This window comes from Thunnus thynnus, chromosome 20, assembly GCF_963924715.1.
Source record: "Thunnus thynnus chromosome 20, fThuThy2.1, whole genome shotgun sequence".
Lineage (NCBI taxonomy): Eukaryota > Metazoa > Chordata > Actinopteri > Scombriformes > Scombridae > Thunnus > Thunnus thynnus.
In genome coordinates this window covers 10,723,670-10,740,915 of record NC_089536.1, presented here as the reverse complement: position 1 = coordinate 10,740,915, position 17,246 = coordinate 10,723,670, and the positions used below count along the sequence as shown (strand labels likewise).

Sequence of the window (17,246 nt, the reverse complement as noted above, 5' to 3'; positions counted from 1 at the left end):
ATATGCACACACACGCACTTTAAACCAGAAGAACAATGCAACATTCAAGTCACTCCAGTAATAACATTACAGCTGTAGAGTTGGCTGTTTTTCGCACCATCAGGGAAGTCATCAGAGCTGAGTGTGTTAAGTTCACAGTTTGGTCCCTGGAGGGAAGAGGAGGGAGGGGAGCGAACTGACAGATCGCTCTGCTGAATGACTGTGAGGACGAGCGGCTGAAAACACCCTGTTTAGAATAACAATGTAACCGGAGCCTCCCTGCAACTCTGCAGCGTTGCCAGAGCACAGCGACGCACATACACATAAATGCACACACACACATGCACACACCTCACCGGCTGCATGACAGGCGCGACCAAAAGACAAAGAGCCCGGCACGGTCACACGCCAAAACCGATTATCACTGACAGTAAAGCGGAAAGGTGGAACGGCCCGAGCAGTTTTTGGCTCAGAGGGTGGGTGGATGTGTCCATCCCAGTGTGAAGCCACTTTTCTTCTTTGTGCAGAATAATTGTGTGTATCTACTTCATGTGTGTGTGTTTTTTGTGTGTGTGTGTGTGTGTGTGTGTGTGTGTTTAGGTGACTATCAGGGCTGTTGTTTCTCAGCAGTGAAAGCCCAACAAGCGGAGACACGGTGTGTCAGCCGAGCCGCCGTCTGTAGCAATGACACATCTGAGGGAGTGTGACCATCAAAGGCAGCAGCCCCCACTTCCTGCCAGCCGGCCAGACACACACACACACACACACACACACACACACTCTTGATGGAGTGTGGGGATACGGCTGCCCCTCTGATCTTTCTCTCTTCAATAACATTAGAGGATGTGTGTGTGGGGGGGGGGGGGGGGGGGGGAGGCTGACTTACAGCAATATGTTAATATGGAACGTGGCAGATCACAGCTTCTCAAAAGACAGAGCCACTCTGCGAGGTTGGGGATATATTAAGAAGAAAAAGAAAGGCAGGGTGTATCGGAGAACACCAGAGCTTTCATGAATGGACACTGATGACTGCCAACTCCACAGGTCAAAAGGCCAAATAGTATTGAGCTCCGACGTAAGCTCTTAAAGATTATATCTGATCACAGCAGCTCGGTCCACAGGTATCATTTTGAAAGTTTTTTTGGGTTTTACTGCAGCCCAAAATCAGTGTTTCCCCTATATTCACTCTGCAGCAGAATTATGAGCACCGCTGCTAAAATTTCACACCATCATTAATATCAATGGGCTACTAATGATTTCCCCTCGCACACTGTGTGAGCATGATAACACCCTACGTTATCGTGGAAATGTCTTGAGTCATTAACCGATGCATCAAATCCCGGAATCCTCCCTCTCTTCATTCTTCAAAGGACACCTATGTGAAAAGTACTGTTAGCATAGCTGCTTTAAGGAACAGGGAAGTGAGCAATATGTGTGTGTAGCGAGTGTGAGAGCAGCGAGAGGCAGAAAAGTGACAGTGACTGCGAGCGGAGCAGAGGAACAGGTTAGCAATAAGTTGTCAATCTGGCAGTAAAGGTACAATACAGGCTGCTGTGTGTCAGTTAATAAATGCTGCAGCTTCTCAAGACAAAGAAAAGTCTCATCTGTTGTTTCTCCAATTACTGGAAAAGTGAAGGGGGTTACCCAGAAGTTAGCGACTGACCTTTAAGGTAGACAAGCTATTCTCAATTTAGTGTCAATCTCAGCCGTTCCTAAACAGAACGGAGAAATGTCTGGCTGCTGAGTCTCTCCCAAGTTTTGCTCCCGCCCCAAAGCACTCAACCTAGGGGAAACACTATTAATGTGTTATTTTGCAATACATCAAGGTAAAATAATTGTAAAATCTTGCAAATTTTGTGAGGTTAGGTTTCATTTGCACCAATTCTTGTGATAGCAAGGCTGCAGATTACTGGGGGGGACTGATAGTGTCCAGAAAGATGCAGGTCTCAGTGGGAGACGTAGTTGGATGGAGGGGATACGTTTTGTGCAGCCACAGGCCTGGTGCAAACAGACAGCATTACGTTCCTGACTCCAGCAGTTGACGGGCATGTCATTACACGTTTGAAGGGGGTGAGTAAACACTAATGAGAACTGATTGGCACAGCAGGTCCTCCCCCCCACCTCCCACCCACCCCCACGCACAAACACACACTTCCTCTTTCAGATGGGGGAGCAGCCAGACTTTGTTCTAAACCAGCGCTGAAGGCTACATCTGTTCGCCCCCCAGCCACTGTTGCTATAAAGCAAAGCCACAACCTCACCTTTGAGCATGTGTATTTGCGCCCGCACAACCTGATGCACAAACCAGTGCACGCATATATACCTGCAATAAGACAAGATTATAGTCTCCACATTTGTTTTCTCCTGTCTTCTTTTTCTCATTGCATCAAGATTCACTGAGCTGTCATCATTTACTGTAAATGACAGTGGTCAAACTTTTCTTATAGCAAAAAATGATATTTGGGTGCTTTAGGGTGCATGAGAGCATAAAATATATTTACACCTACTGTATCTGCTCTTTTTAAGCAAAATATTTTTCTTCACAAAAAAGTAAAAATCTGTAAGAATTAAAAAATTATGAGGCCTGACACTACCACAGATCCAGATTTATAGGCAAAAGAGACAAAGTGAAGTTTTTCTTCTTTCTAAGAATAATTAACATTTTTAATTTCAAATTCAGAGTTAAAGAATCCAGAGTTCACTTCCAACGCCTTCCCGCTGCATGACTCCTTAAAGCCCTGACCTTTAGCACAGTGAGCCACATCAAGAGCAGTGGTCACGCTCTAGAAGACCCAACAAATGGCCCGAGCCTGCTTACAGTCTGTGTGGATTTACCGTTGAGAGGGAGCCCTCTTCTTTAACCAACCTAATTATACTGTAAGCGTCCTTTTCCTGTAAGCACTGACTCTTGGCTGCTGAGAGGAGGCTGGATGTAGAGGTCTGTTAAATCCCGCTAAAGCACTTAAAGGGATTTTAAGAAAGCGAATGGTAGAGCTGGCCAACCTGCCCGCCTGAGGACGAGCCTTCAGCTGACACCACATTATGACCAGAGGTTCAGGGGTCCGTTACAGATGCTGGACTCGGGTCAGCGGGGGGTCCAGCTGTGCCCTAGAGAATACCCCTGTCAGCTTTAACAGACTCAAATCACATTTTCTCATTTACCTTGGTGGTATTTTCCATATATATGCAGATAGTTTTGGTTTGATCTGCTCTGACTTTAAGTTATCTGTCTCGTAAAAGTGTTGACAGACTTTATAGTGAATAGTTTTCATTGGAACTCACTTCTACTGAGAACCAGTAGCTCCTGTATGAGTACTGCTGACACTGTCTTTTGTGGAGTAACCTCCATAGTATTGGGGTGGGGGCAGAAGTTTACAGCTGCAACAACAAAGTCAATTAATCGATCAACAGAAAACTTATCATTATCTATTTTGACAATCGATTAATCGTTTTGAGTCTTTTTTTTTTTTTAATTCTCTGGTTCCAGCTTCTTACATGTGAACACTTTCTTTCTAAGACCAAACAACTAATCGTTTAATTGAAAAAATAATTAATTAATCAATCATTTAAAAAATAATTGCAGCCCTAAAGAAGTAACAGGAGCAGATATCTGCATGACTACATATAAATAGGAGAAAATGAGAAAATGTGTATTTTTTTTGTAATTTGGGTGAAACAACCCTTTAATTTAAAGGCAAAAAACCCCTTCAAACATCCTTATTTTTTTGTTGTTATTAAAACAGACACGCACTTAGATGTTAATAAGACAGCCAACAATTTCTACCCACTCCACACCTCATGCGCAGGGAATGAATGATGCAATGTAATCATAGCCAAAGGTCATGTTTGTTTGCTCAGCAACTTAGTCTGAGAGCTAAAACCTCCGAGGGAACAAACTGCGAGTGTATCCCACCGAAATATCAGGGGAGTTGCTCCTCTTAACATACAGTGTCTGTATAACATAGATACACACAGATAACAGGTTCATCCCCTTTCTCTCCATAAAAAACAGCCATAAATCCTCTGAGATTATTCTTGTCCTTTGTACTCAGTGACACTTCTTTTTGGGATTTGGGAGCAAGATGGCTGATCCTCAGTGGACTGGAGGGACATTCTCTGTATGAGAAGAGGCGGGAAAGAGAGAGGGAGGAAAAGAGAGCGGTAGTAATGTAGTTTTTGGTGACGCCAAGTTAATTTCCCCGTGGTGAATATTTATTTAGGAGGCCCAGGTTTATCCACTGAGACGCACCTGCCGTGGCTGCAGCAGCCAGGATAAATAACCCCCCCCCCACCCCAGCCTCCAGACATGCACGCAGACACACACACACACACACACACAAGAGCCCCCACCCCCTTAACAGCGGTCCAGATAACAACCCTGAGTCAACACTGCCTCTCTGCTTTTGTTTTCTCTGCCTCCCCGCCTCTCTTCCTCTCGCACGATCCATTCCCTGCGGAACCGCAAGGACCAGGGCTGAAAAGATGTAGGGATGAGGGACAGAGAGATAGTGAAAGAGAAAGCGAGAGAGAGAGAGAGAGAGAGAGAGAGAGAGGAGGGCTAAATTATAGCATGGGAATGCAAATGAGTGTATTTTATTTGGGGGGAGCCAAGGAGGGCAGGCAGGCTTTATTTTCTAGGCAGGAACAGCCCCCCTGTGGCCTCTGGATCAGTTGCAGCAACAGCGAGGGGAAGAAAAGCGAACATTCTCACTGCCTTTTTACTTGGGGAGGAATAAAAAAAGAAATATAACAAATACAAAAGCCACAAATGTCTGAGGCTGGTGCAGTCATAAAATAAAATGATATTTTGCTACGCTTTCATGCCACCGCTGCCTCCTCCTCCCATCCCTCTTTCACTCACTCCCTCCTGTGCCTCCTCCTCCTCCCACAACAGAGACACGCTAAAGTTGCTGAAATATGGGCACAAATCAGAGCCTGACCAAACACGCCACTGCCACCGCCTCCACCTCCACCTCCTCCCCCCTTTTTTTGGAAAAACAGATTGAGAGAGTGAACGTGTGCAAGAGGGGAAGGGACGAGGATGGAGGAAGCGGGTTGAGCCAGCTGCAGGTGGTCTCCAGATGTGGTGGCTCTGGGGACGGGCCACTCTGGCGCTGTTAAGGGCGACTCGTAACTCCCTCCTTCTCCCCCCCTTTTTCCTTCCATCGCTCCTCCTCCTCTTTCAGTGACAGGAGCCATCTGGCCTGGCAGAGAGAGAGTGGAGATGCAGCAGAGAGAGTCCCACCCTCCCAAGTGTGGCCCCTGCTTGCACGAGTAAATAAAACGCACACCATACACACACACACAAAATACCTCCTGCTTTTCCCCCCCTGAAGCTGTCACATGGCTATTAACCCATCAAAGCTGTAGCCCAGCTGTGCTCCATTACGATAAATACACCAGGGTCGCGAGGTCTTGTCAACCAGGAGTCAGCCATCAGATACTATAAGGTGTCCACTTACAGCCTTTTAAAGCTCACTTTGCTTAAGAGTTACAGCCATTTTCATCATCAAAAATCCCCCCCCCCTCGTCTCTTCATCTCCCTCACCCTCTGGAAACTCCCACACACCTCTCGCATCCACCTCTCTACACCGCGGCAGATGATATTTCACACTTCCTCCGGTAGCAAAGACCCCTTCCCGATGACTCATCATACCCCCCCTTCCCTCCGAAACTCACTGTAACCGGTCACACGATACGACACCTGGGACACCTGACACCTCCGAGCTACACCGTCGCCGCCCCGCTTCCTGTATGTCATCGGCCGATGCGTTTCACTAAAGCTGAAGTGCAATTACCTTCATGTAACAGGATGTTCTCAAATAAGCGAAAAAGGAATGCAGACCTTAAAAAAAGACGTTTCCTGGAAGACAAATAATTCGACTTGTTTTATTCATAGGAAAATAAAATAGCACTCCCAACTCCAATTGTCAGTCATTACGACTCTGTTAAGAATAGTTTTGGAAAAGGTTAGCCAGTTAAACCCCTGGCTGCTTCCTGCAGGCGCATTTGGTCTTTGTACGGCTTGGGAATACTCTTAAAAGGATTCCTGGGTAATTGTCTATGCTGCAGTAGAAATTGGGAATGGAGGAAAATGGACTGTAATGACTGAAAAGGGTACAGGGTAGTGGTAACATAATGGCCGATGAGTGCGACGCAGGGTCAGCGCTGTGCTGTTCTCTTAGATATTATTGAATGAATAAAACACTCCATGTCCTATTAGCATGTACAACATACAACACAGAGGAGGAGGGGGCTCGCCTCTTGAGTAGTTTTTATTTATTTTATTAATATCTTAGCATGTGCTCTCTGGCATACAGGAGGCTCTTTTAAGTATTTGTCCTTCAAGGAAACTGCATTCAGATAGCTTGTTAGGTAAATAAAAACACTAATGCTAGCAAATGGTGGAGGCAGAAATATTCCAATCATGGCAAAAATGTCCTTAAGATGTAATAAAACAAAAAAAAAAGAGCTCAGCAGCATCAAGAATTTCTCCCCTTTATCCCTGCTGCTCATTTTATATGTTTTCACATGGGACATGTTCTGAGAGTCCCCGCTGTGTTTGTTGGCTGCTGAGCTGAATGAATGGCAACCAGTAGCATTGATTTGCAGTGCGAGCCGCAGATCAAACCGCAGGACAAAAGACTAGGCAGGAGGACAATGGACGAACACAGTGGGCCTCATGTGAGGGGGGGGGTGGGGGGCAACCGGTCGATCGGGACGACCGCAACCGACCACAGGCGCACTCGTTCCAGGGAGGAACAAGCCTCACAACGCACGAAAAGAAAGGTTAGCGAATCAGCTGCTGCAGAGGTAGCCCACTGTGGTGGTCAGAGGAACAAGTTCATCCAGGAGAAAAATATCCACAGGAACAAAGATGACTGTTCCACTTTCTTTTCATCTCCTCTCTTCTTCAATCTTTTTTTTTCTTCATCCTCTCTGTTTTCCCCGTCTCCCTCCACCCGCCCCCTCTTTCGCTGGCCACAGACCATGAAGAAAGTAAATATGTGCGTGAGGTAAAGTAATCGGTTAACCTTTGAAATACCCTGGCAATGAGATCTGCCGCTCTTTACTCTTTTCAGCGGCAAAAAAAAAAAAAAAAAAAAGAAGAAGAGAAAGAAAGAAAGAAAAAAAAAAAAAACACAAGGTTGGCCACCACTTCAGAAGGGATATTCAATATCCATGAGCTTTTTCATTTCACACTGATGAATAATTCAGGGTGACCTGCCCACCACTGAGTGAGAGAGAAAGAGGGGGAGGGAGACAAAAAAAAAAAAAAAAAAGCCAGACTGGGGAGGTGTGCTGAGGTAGTTGTCTGTTTTAGTGGATGCAGCTGTTGCCGTTCGATATGCACAAAACCAATCTCCTCCCCAGCTGCCGCGGAGAGAGGAATAATATACAGCAGAATTGACGACAGATAATTGGGGAGATTATATCAAAGTGCTGCCATTCTTTCGGCGTAAGCAGTGAACACACATCGTACCAATCCTGTAAACAAAACAGCCAAGGGATGGGGAGAATGGTAGAATAAACATGATAATGCAATCTCCCCCGAAATAGCCGGGAGATTCTTCTCACAACTCATAATATGTCTCACACACACACTCACTCAGGCACGTAAACACACAAACACACACACACACACACACTTCTCATCTCCCCGTTAGCGCTTAGCAGTGACCTTTAGGCCTGTGGAGGAGCATGCGGGGACCAGTGTGACGGCAGCTAAATTCCAATCAGCTGGCCTCCAGTCATCACTATGCAATCTGAAATATTTGACTAAAAAATTCATAAGTAGCAGCTCCTTCCTTCAATTTGAATTTAAGATTTTTTTTTTCCAGTGCATTTTGGGGCTGTTTCAAATCTCAAATTCAAAAAAAAAAAAAGTTAAATTATGTTTCAGATCCTTCAGTGTGAATCTAGATTTATGAAATAAAATCATTTTAAGGATCTGCACTTACCAGTTCTTCAGAATTTTTAGGTTCACAAAAGTTGTCCATAGCAAACTAATGGAAACTTGCTTATGATATGACCCACAAATAATTAAAAACCTATATGATTGAATGAAAAGTCAAGACCCACTGACAGTATCAATCAATATTAGACAATAGCAGCTGCTACAGTAGCTGAGAGTAAAATGTCTAGGTCCAGACTTTAGGCCCGATTTTGGACGGGGGAACGGTACTTCTGACCCTGCGCAGAGGTCAGCTGCCACTAACGTGCACACACACAAACTCAAACACTCAAGCTGTCACAAGCAGGGGGAGACCAGCTGTTCCTCATTCGCTCGAAGGCTCCGTTCCCTCCATGGGTTGGCTGGCTTCGCAGAAACCATTAATCCCTCTGTGAACGCAACCGATGGTTTGGAAAGATCAACCATGAGAAAAGAGCAAGGGAGGGGTGAGGGGTGGCGAGTGAGAGGCGATGGGGCTCGACAACACTTTTTTTTTTTTTCTCTTTCACTTGTTTTTTTTTTTTTTTTTTTTTCTGAGAAAAAACTACTGCAGTGGAAAAAAATATTTTCCTGGCCATATTTCCCCAGGGACACAAACAATACAGAGGCTGAGTGGAGATGGAGCAGCAGATAGTTCATGTAATATTTACCAGGTTCTCGGGAAACTGGAGACACATGACAGAAGGACTGTGCACAGATAAGACTGAGAGAATCTAGAGGTGAATAGTGACCATTTAACAGCACCGTCTTTACAGAGGAGGAAGAAAGTTTTTCATAGTTTTGGATTTACGCACATTGCACACAACTCTTCTTTAATTTGAAGAGTGTTTACGCACACATGGTGCAAACATACCCATGGTATTTTTTTGGACAATGCACCAGAACAATGACCCTAAACATACAGACAAGGCGTCCATTAAGTTTTTTTTTTAATGGCCACACAGTGGAGTGACAGACCAAGACAGTCTCATGATCTCATCTTAGCTGATAATTTGTTTCACTTGCTGAAGACCAGACTGAGGGCACAAAAAACCCGCAACAAGGGAACTGAGTGTTTGCTGATATCTGTGGTTCAGAGATTTCAAAACAGTCACTGACAGCAAAACCGAGACCAAATATTAAATATGATGCGAGTTTTTGTTAACTTGTCTGATCATATTCTGTCCTCTAAACCTGGGGGCTATGTAAACGAAGGGCTACGATTCTTACGCTGCTCATCTGCATGCACACACACAATATTAATACAAGAGCAGCGGAGACTGACTATTATACAGTTACATTCCCTGTAATAACGCCCGGCCGATAACATGTGAGCCAAAACCTCCTGTCTGTCTCCACTCATTCATATCAGTGGGATTAGTGAGGATGACACAGACTCCCACTGACACGTGATGCCTGTATAGTAACATCCGCACACACAAACACACACATATCCATGCTAGCAGTCACACACACACACACACACACAGATGGCCAGTAGGATTTCCCCCACTTTAATTCTCAGCCTATTCCCAGGCAGGTAACATAAGCCTTTGGCCCTCTACAATAACCCATTACTGCATCAACAACAACAAGTAAGGAAGGGATCAATATACAGCGCAGTCAGGAAGTATTAAGATAGTGATACATTGTGTGTTGTGTTGGCTCTGTACTCCAGCACATTGGATTTTAGATTAAAAAAATGACTGTTAAAGTGCTGACTTTCAGCTTTTTTATGGGAGCGTTTATATCCATATCAGATGAACTGTGTAGGACCTGTAGCCATTTTTTATATACAATCCAACGATTTTAGGTGACAAAAGATAATTGGGGAAGTTTAAAGTCATCATAATTGACATTTGATAAGAAGTCAATGACTGTCTGAAGTCTATAACCCACTGTCAGAAACACATGATCAGTTGGATTGAGGTCAGATAACTTTTGAGGTCAGATAATGGACTCTCTGGCCATTAAAAACTCCTTAGTTGCATTGTCTTTATGTTCAGGATCATTGTCCTGCCACATTGTTCTAAAATTGGGGGAATATATATATAACAAAGGCCATGAGTCCTACACTGTTCACCCACTATTGAAGTGAAAACACCCTTCGAGCTGAGAGTCAGCATTTAAAACTCTTACTCATGGTTTAATTTCAAATCCTATGTGCTGGAGAAGAGTCAAACCAATGACATTCAGGATACAAACAACATAAAGGGGCAGTTCAAAGGAAGAAAGAGACAGATAAAGGAAACTTAAGGTCTTGTCCTCATGTCCTGCTGTCAGCTCTGTCACATCCAGCTGGCCTCAGATGAACACAAACACTTCCTGCTGCTGAGAGAGGGACATGACATCTGGGGTCTGTGTGTATGTGTGATAGTATAGTGGGGAGGGGGGGGGGGCAGCAGCAGTCATTGTGAATCATCCATATATTAAAAGACACAAAAACTTTGGAGATGTGTCCTAAATTGAAGCACTTTGCCCTCACACAATCAAAACTGCACAGGAAGAAGGACGCTGCCTTGTCTCTGATACACACACACAAAAAATACAGGCGAGTCCAGAAACAAAGTCTAAGGCCACACCGACACACAGGGAATGTTTTCTTTCCGATTAGCCAGTGGAAAACAGGCAGAAGTGCACACTGAAATCAATGTCAGACACCTGAACAAAGCAGTTTAGCCAAGGACAGCTGAGAGCACATTAGGCATGCATCCTCGTGGATGTCCTTCCAAATTCAGGCAGGGAAATTAAAATCCCATTCAGGCCCCCACGGGAGCCATGCACTGGAAGGTTACATAACTGTCAGCCGCAACAGTGATGGCTTCCTGTCAAAGAGAGGGAAAAAAAAAAAAAAAAAAAAAAAAGGATCTGCCATGTTTTGCCTAACCTCTCAGGAAGCAACGAATACAACCTGGGCAGTGTCACCATGAGAACAGACTTATACAGGTGAATATGTCAACTGACATATCCCATATGGCTACAAGGGACTGTTGCCAATTTCTGTTCCCCCTCCATTGTGTAAGCTACAAGCCCCTCCCCCCCCCAAACACATCACCACCATCCCCACACAGCCTTCCTAATTCTCCAGCCTAGAAAAGTACAGCTGAAGATGTTCTGTGGATTATCTCCACAAGGAAACCACGTGCCGGCGTGTGTTGCAACATGCAAATGTCCACCTTAGTTAATCTACTGAGCACGCACACAATGCAGGCTACAAGCCAATTACGTCTCTAGTAGCAAGCAGGGTGGCTATCCCGCTTCACGTGACATTGAAGTTTGGTTTACCCACCTGTGCCGCTCTGTGGGATGCCACTGACAGACAACTCCATGGCCAATGCGAGCGCTGCAAGGAGCTCTCCCTACTTTGGTTGGAAGGGGAACTGTTGCAACTAAGCTCGACTCAACCGTTTAATGCCATTATTAACACTACTTACGGCTTTAGCCAACCAACACAGCGCCCAGCGGAGAGGAGTACACCAGCAGGGCCCTCCCACCTGCACCTTTTTACATTTACACCTTCACGTCTTTGCTTTCAAAACTCTGCTTTGAGAATAAATAAGAATTCAACAACATGGAAATGTGGACGCCTTCGACGACTATGCGCAAATATACACTTTGATGTAAGATGATAAAAAGAAGACTGGTTTGTATTGGAAGAGCTACCAATTTATTCAGTACGTGCAAAAGGAATAGCGTGTCAACCTTTCATCAATATGCATGTTTGAACATAAAACACCATGCATGCAATAAGAGAGGCTCTTCACTAGTGTACAAGAGCCTTTGCACAAAAAAATGAGAAGCAATCTCTTGAGATGTACACTGCTCAGAAAAAGAGAGAGAGAGAGAGAGAGGGAAAGTAAGTAAGAGAAATGTTTTCATTAAGTGCCCAGCAACATCTTATTATTTTCACTCAATTTTCTCCAGCTCCAAACTGCAAATGGGTACTCAAAAAAAAGGGTAATAAGTGCACAAAATAAATGTGCAACACCGCATGCAGGGCTTCACTTTTCCCCTTTCCTTAAATGTGAAGATTATCTATCTCTGATTACCACCGAAACCTACGTTGCCTAGCAACACACAATTAAGAAGTATGCGATCGTCAGCAAGGGCTGCCCATTATCAGATGAAGTTACTGAAGCAACAAATGTCAGCTACATGCAAATTAGTTTGTTGTGCTAAAAGTGTATTTGTGGGAGGGGGGTGGGGGGGGGGGGCAAATGGCTATTGTGACTTTCGAAAACAGTGTATATTTGCATCAAGCTTGAAAAAGGGACTTCCCACCCCTGCTTCCCCCATAGCTCCTTCCCCCCTCCTCTGGATCTCGCACCTCGCTTCTTATTTCCTTGACAACACATGGGAAGCCACTTCATAAAAGTCATTACTCTATAACAAGTGCAGCAGCCCACAGACCCATTAGAGAGGCAGGCAGGATACAGGGTTACTGGCTGAAAGCAAGGTTAAAAGATGTAATTCTTCCCTAAGCTCATCAGCTCTCATCAGCAGGGAAATATATCAACTTGTTAAAAGGAGGAATGAAGTCCTTTATGTACAAAAATAAGCCGCGATGATACCACTCTGGAGAATTCATGGTAAACAGAACATAAAAAGCTGCCACACTACTTGTATTAACCTCGTATGAGACAAACAAGTTCCGCAAAAAAAAAAATCTACATAATTATGTGTTCTGCGAGGTCACTGAAGATGAACAACAAATATATTCACAGGAATATGTGGTTAATATGAAAACAACATTGTAGAAAACAAACAAAAAAAAAGACAAGTTTGGTCTTGTCATAGTTGTTTACAGCAGCACATTTACAAGACCTTCAAAGGTGAAGCACATAATTTCTTTCATGGCTCTCTCTATAAATGTGTAAGTTGATTGTTCATCATCTTCATCTCCCATTTACTGCTTCAACCGCGGGATTTTTGGAAAATTTTGGCAAGCAAGTGAAAACAGCACAGAGAAGAGGACATTTACTTTCAAATAACCTTTTAGTTTGAACAAGTAGAGAGGAAATTTCTGTTCCACGTACCTACTGTCTGATATATAGATATGGCGAACAAACAAATAAATGAACAACTTTACAGCTTTACTGTAATGCAACCAGAATTACAAACAGACAACAGGGTGTCTATAAAAACATTTACCTATTATAGTCTATACAACAATATATCCAATTAGTGTAATTGGATTTGAGGCAGTTAAGCCCCTGATTAAGAGAGAGTACAGTGTAAAATAGAATGACAGCAACTCTGCATCAAGGAAATATATTTTTTATGTACAAGAGACAAGCCGGATGTTTATGTGTGTTTGACATTTACTAACTCAGTCATGTATAAAAATGTTAAACATATACATACCATCCCGTACTTGACAAGGGGTTTTTGTCAAATTGTTTGCAGTGCTCGCCAATGTTTATTACTAAATATCCACCACAACTAGTGAACAAACCAAGAACAAGACAACGTGAAATATCAAGGTGGAGCTCCAAAAACAAACTCAAAACCACACTTCAAAACGACTGACCAATAAACTACAGTAAGTGAAAGAAAAAGACCGAAAAATGTTGACCTCGATAACTGGAGTGCTGCTCATAAGAAATGTTTCAAGTTGGTGATGAGACAGGATTCCCTCCGGCAAATGACACAACTCTGTTGCAATACATGTATAAATAGTTGCGTAATTTAAAAAAAAAAAAAAAAAGACCTCTCAGAGCAAAGCTGCTTAACTTGTCAGATGCATCATACATGCTACTCCTCCATTCAAAAAGACTGTCTGATCTTTTTAACTATGCCAAAAATAAATCTTATATTTCATCTGAATAAAACTGACTACAGAATTAAATCTCACTATGCATTTAATCTATTACAAAACATATTTAGGAAACAAGATTACTATCAATACCTTTAGAACACAAATTGACAGCACTCATTAGAAAGGTTTGAGTGACACAAGGACAGAGAATAAAGGGAGAGGGGTTGAAGAAATGAGTGAGAAAGGTGAGGTTTAACTTTACTTGTGTCAGGTGTGGTGGCCATGGTTGAGACTATGACAGGTGGACCAGTGCGGCGTCCTACCATCTTGGTGTTGTTAAGGTTCTGCGCTTGGAGAGTGGAGGAAGAAGAGACGGGAACAATGGTACTCTCAGGAGCAGCATTGATCCCTTTCCGGAGAAGTTGAGGGCTGTGTAGGGGGCTTGATGCCGCTACTGGCGATGCTGGGGGAAGGTTGGGGGCTCTCTTCATCAGCTCCATGGGGGAGTAGGAACCAGAGAAGGTTTTGGGCGCCGCTCCAGGGGTGCCTGGGGCTGGTGGAGGCTGTTGTCCAAGAGCAGACATGGCAAGGCCGGTGTGGGCATTGTACAAGGAGAAGGGTCTTCCCTGAGTCACAGCATTGCTATATCCTCCAGGGCTGACTGGGAAAGCTCCAGTTGCCAGGGGCCGTGCTCCTGGATAGGTAGTGGTCTCCAAAAGGTGTTGGGATGGTGCGCTGCTGGGTCTTCTTCCAAGAAACTCGCCCATCCTGGGTGACACAGTTTGGATGGTGGTAGGGGGTTGCTGCATCAGGTTGGGGTCCATGCTCAAGCCCTGTGGCTGCATGTAGAGGTCATTGCGATGAGTGAAGCTGTTGGATCGGGTACGTGGTGCTGTCCCACCTGTCTTGCAACCAAGCACCACACGTGACAGGACACGGGCCTGGGCCAAGTTAGGAGCCACAGAGCGGACATCGTGGTCCTCCATCATCCCCAGCATGGCGGAGGAGTCAAAGCCATGTTGCAGCAGGAGCGTGATAGTGCTCTCAGCCAAGCCCTCAGCTCGCAAGAAAGCCAAGAAGGCAGGGTCCACCATCCTTTTGGGGTCTGCAGCACTGGGATGGTGAGGAGGCAGGTTGGAGGTCATTCCAGCTGTGGCAGCCACCATGGCTGAGCTGGGGTCATAGTTTGGGTCATAAGGCAGCCTCTGGGAAGCAACAGCTCCATACGCCCTTGGGAGAGCTCCGTCCATTCCCTGAGAAGCTGGGTCCACCACTGAACTGGTGGCAGCTGGCTGGCGGGGGTCCAGGGACAAGCTGTTGATATTATTATAAGCTTGGCGAGCAGAGAGAGATGGTGGCTCGGTAGCGTAAATAGGAAGAGGGGGCTGAACCCCGTACACGGCAGGACAAGGAGAGCTGCCACCAATACGCTGGACGTCTGGGATCATCTTAGATCCCAGAGTTTCCTTGTACAAACGGCTCAGCTCATGAACGGGAGGGGGAGGAGGTGGCGGAGGAGGCGGGGGAGGAGGGGGAGGGGGAGGAGGCGGAAGGGTAGGTGTAGAAACAGAGGCAAACACAGAAGGTGTGGCCCTGGCTTGTCCTTGATCCCATGTAGGCCTCCCCCCCCCAGCGCTGGGCCCATAATGCGAGGCTGATCTGGTGAGCAGGTGCTGGTTATCCCTATAAAACCTAGACTCTTCAGGTGGCTGACTAGATAGGGGAGCATCAGCCTGGTAATAATCCTGAAGTGGTGCAGAGGCCCGGCCTGCCATCACTTGCCTGAGGTAGAGGTTGCTGCTCAAATCGGGCACAGAGTTCTTCCTCAGTAGCTGCTGCCCATGTTGCTGGATCTGCCTGTACAGGGAGGACTGGGGGACTGGATCCTGTTTCTCACCAAGATCTGGGTGATGGTGAAACCACACTTCACCGTCTCCCCCGCCCAGCGCCAAAGAATTCCTACGTGTCGCAATGACGCCACAGTAGTGACAGCGACTCGCGGCACCGTCGTTCTGGCCTTCAGTCCATTCAGGACCACGCTGGCCCAGAGAGCCACCGAAATGCGACTGCTCACTTGAGTTAGGCATCGGTGAAGACAATAAAGGGGACAGCTATAAAAGTGTAAAATAGACCTGGGTGTTGTGTTTCGACTCTCCAGTTACACTCACCCCCATCAAAGAGGGAGGAGTAAAGAGGAGAGGGGAAAAGGTGAAGCACCCTTTACCTGATCTGCAGTTGAAGAGCCCCCCTCCCCTGCCCTTTAAGTTTGTGCTATCATGTAGCTCCCTGCTGGCAGCCATCTAAATAATTCAGCCCTGGAAACATTAGAAATCCATGGAGAGAGAGGCACAACATGGTAAACACATAGAAAGAATACACACACACACACACACACACACACACATGCAGAGAGAAAAAAAAACACACCTTTAGGACGAGGCTCTACTCCACTCAACAGCAGGGTTCATGCTTGTGCTGGGCATCAGGCTTACTTTCCAAACTAAGACTGAGGTTCAAGAAATCGGGGTAAAAACACATGCCGGACAATGCCGGCAGAATGGAGGAGGGGACGAGACGCACTAATCCAATGGGGTTGATGTACGCCATTGGCAGGGACAGTCCTCTCGTCCACAGTGTTCACCACAAGGGGATTAGCGTCAAACTAAAACCTACTTAAATCCACTGCCCCCTGTGACATCACTTGAACCAGATAGTGTACACAGCCAGCACACTACTGATGCCTCTGGATGTGTTCACAGAGTGTAAAGCTACAGTGTTTACTGTGCTTAGTGGTTATTGCTAACTCTCCACTGGCCTGCAGCCTGCATCCCTCTGGGCGTGAATGGATCCTCCCCTGAGGGATTTGGGAGGTTGGGGACTGCTTGCTGTAACGTGTCCCTGGAGAGAAGAGGAGGGGGGGGGGGTTGTGAAGGCTGGACACAGATGTACTACTGAGGGGTTAACCCAGTAGCTACTAGAGGGAGGCCAGGAGATGCTCCAGTTGAAGCGTGGAGAACGCACAGCCTCCTCTACTGGGGAAGTACAGATTCACATATATGCATACACTCATACAACAGCAAGTCCTCATATTTGAGAAGCTGGAAGCAGCTAATGTTTAGAATTGTTGCTTGATAGATAAAATGAAATAAAATGAAATGAAATAAATAACAAATTGTCAGTATTGTTGTTGATTAATCTCCTGTTAATCAATTAATCAACTTACTGTTTTGTTTCAAATCAGAGTTTGCTTTAGAAAACTTGAATCATCATGAACTGCACCTTTACCAGTTGAGTCTTATTTCCCCTCACGGAGCTTGCACTTTGCAACTACATACACCAGATGTACAACAGAGCAGATGTGGCTTATCTGAGATGTTGCCATCAGAGAGATAACTGCTGGTGTTTACTTGCCGTGACAAGAGCAATGTAAACAAAACAAAAAAAAAAAAACAGCGGCAGGAGGAGAAGAAAAGGGAGCTTTGATAAGTGTGCGATGGGAAAAAAGCTGATAAGGCAGAAGGCTGGCAGCTTTGACTTCACCTTTAAGACAGACAGCGTGGGATAGGACGAGACAGG

General features: G+C 45.3%; 1 protein-coding gene across 8 annotated transcripts in view; it reads right to left on the bottom strand.

The window, feature by feature from the left end:
* The window catches only part of ctbp2l (C-terminal binding protein 2, like), a 106,591-nt gene that overhangs the window by 30,648 nt on the left and 58,697 nt on the right, over positions 1-17,246 (bottom strand). For 2 of the 8 annotated variants that reach the window (XM_067576769.1, XM_067576770.1), the window contains exon 1: positions 13,933-15,757. The exons of 5 other annotated variants lie outside the window; for them this stretch is intronic. In XM_067576769.1, coding sequence (XP_067432870.1) covers positions 13,933-15,757 — 1,825 coding nt within the window. Of the gene's footprint in view, positions 1-11,201; positions 11,257-13,932; positions 15,758-17,246 lie in introns of those variants that run through there. One more of the 8 variants, XM_067576775.1, reaches the window with a different exon arrangement.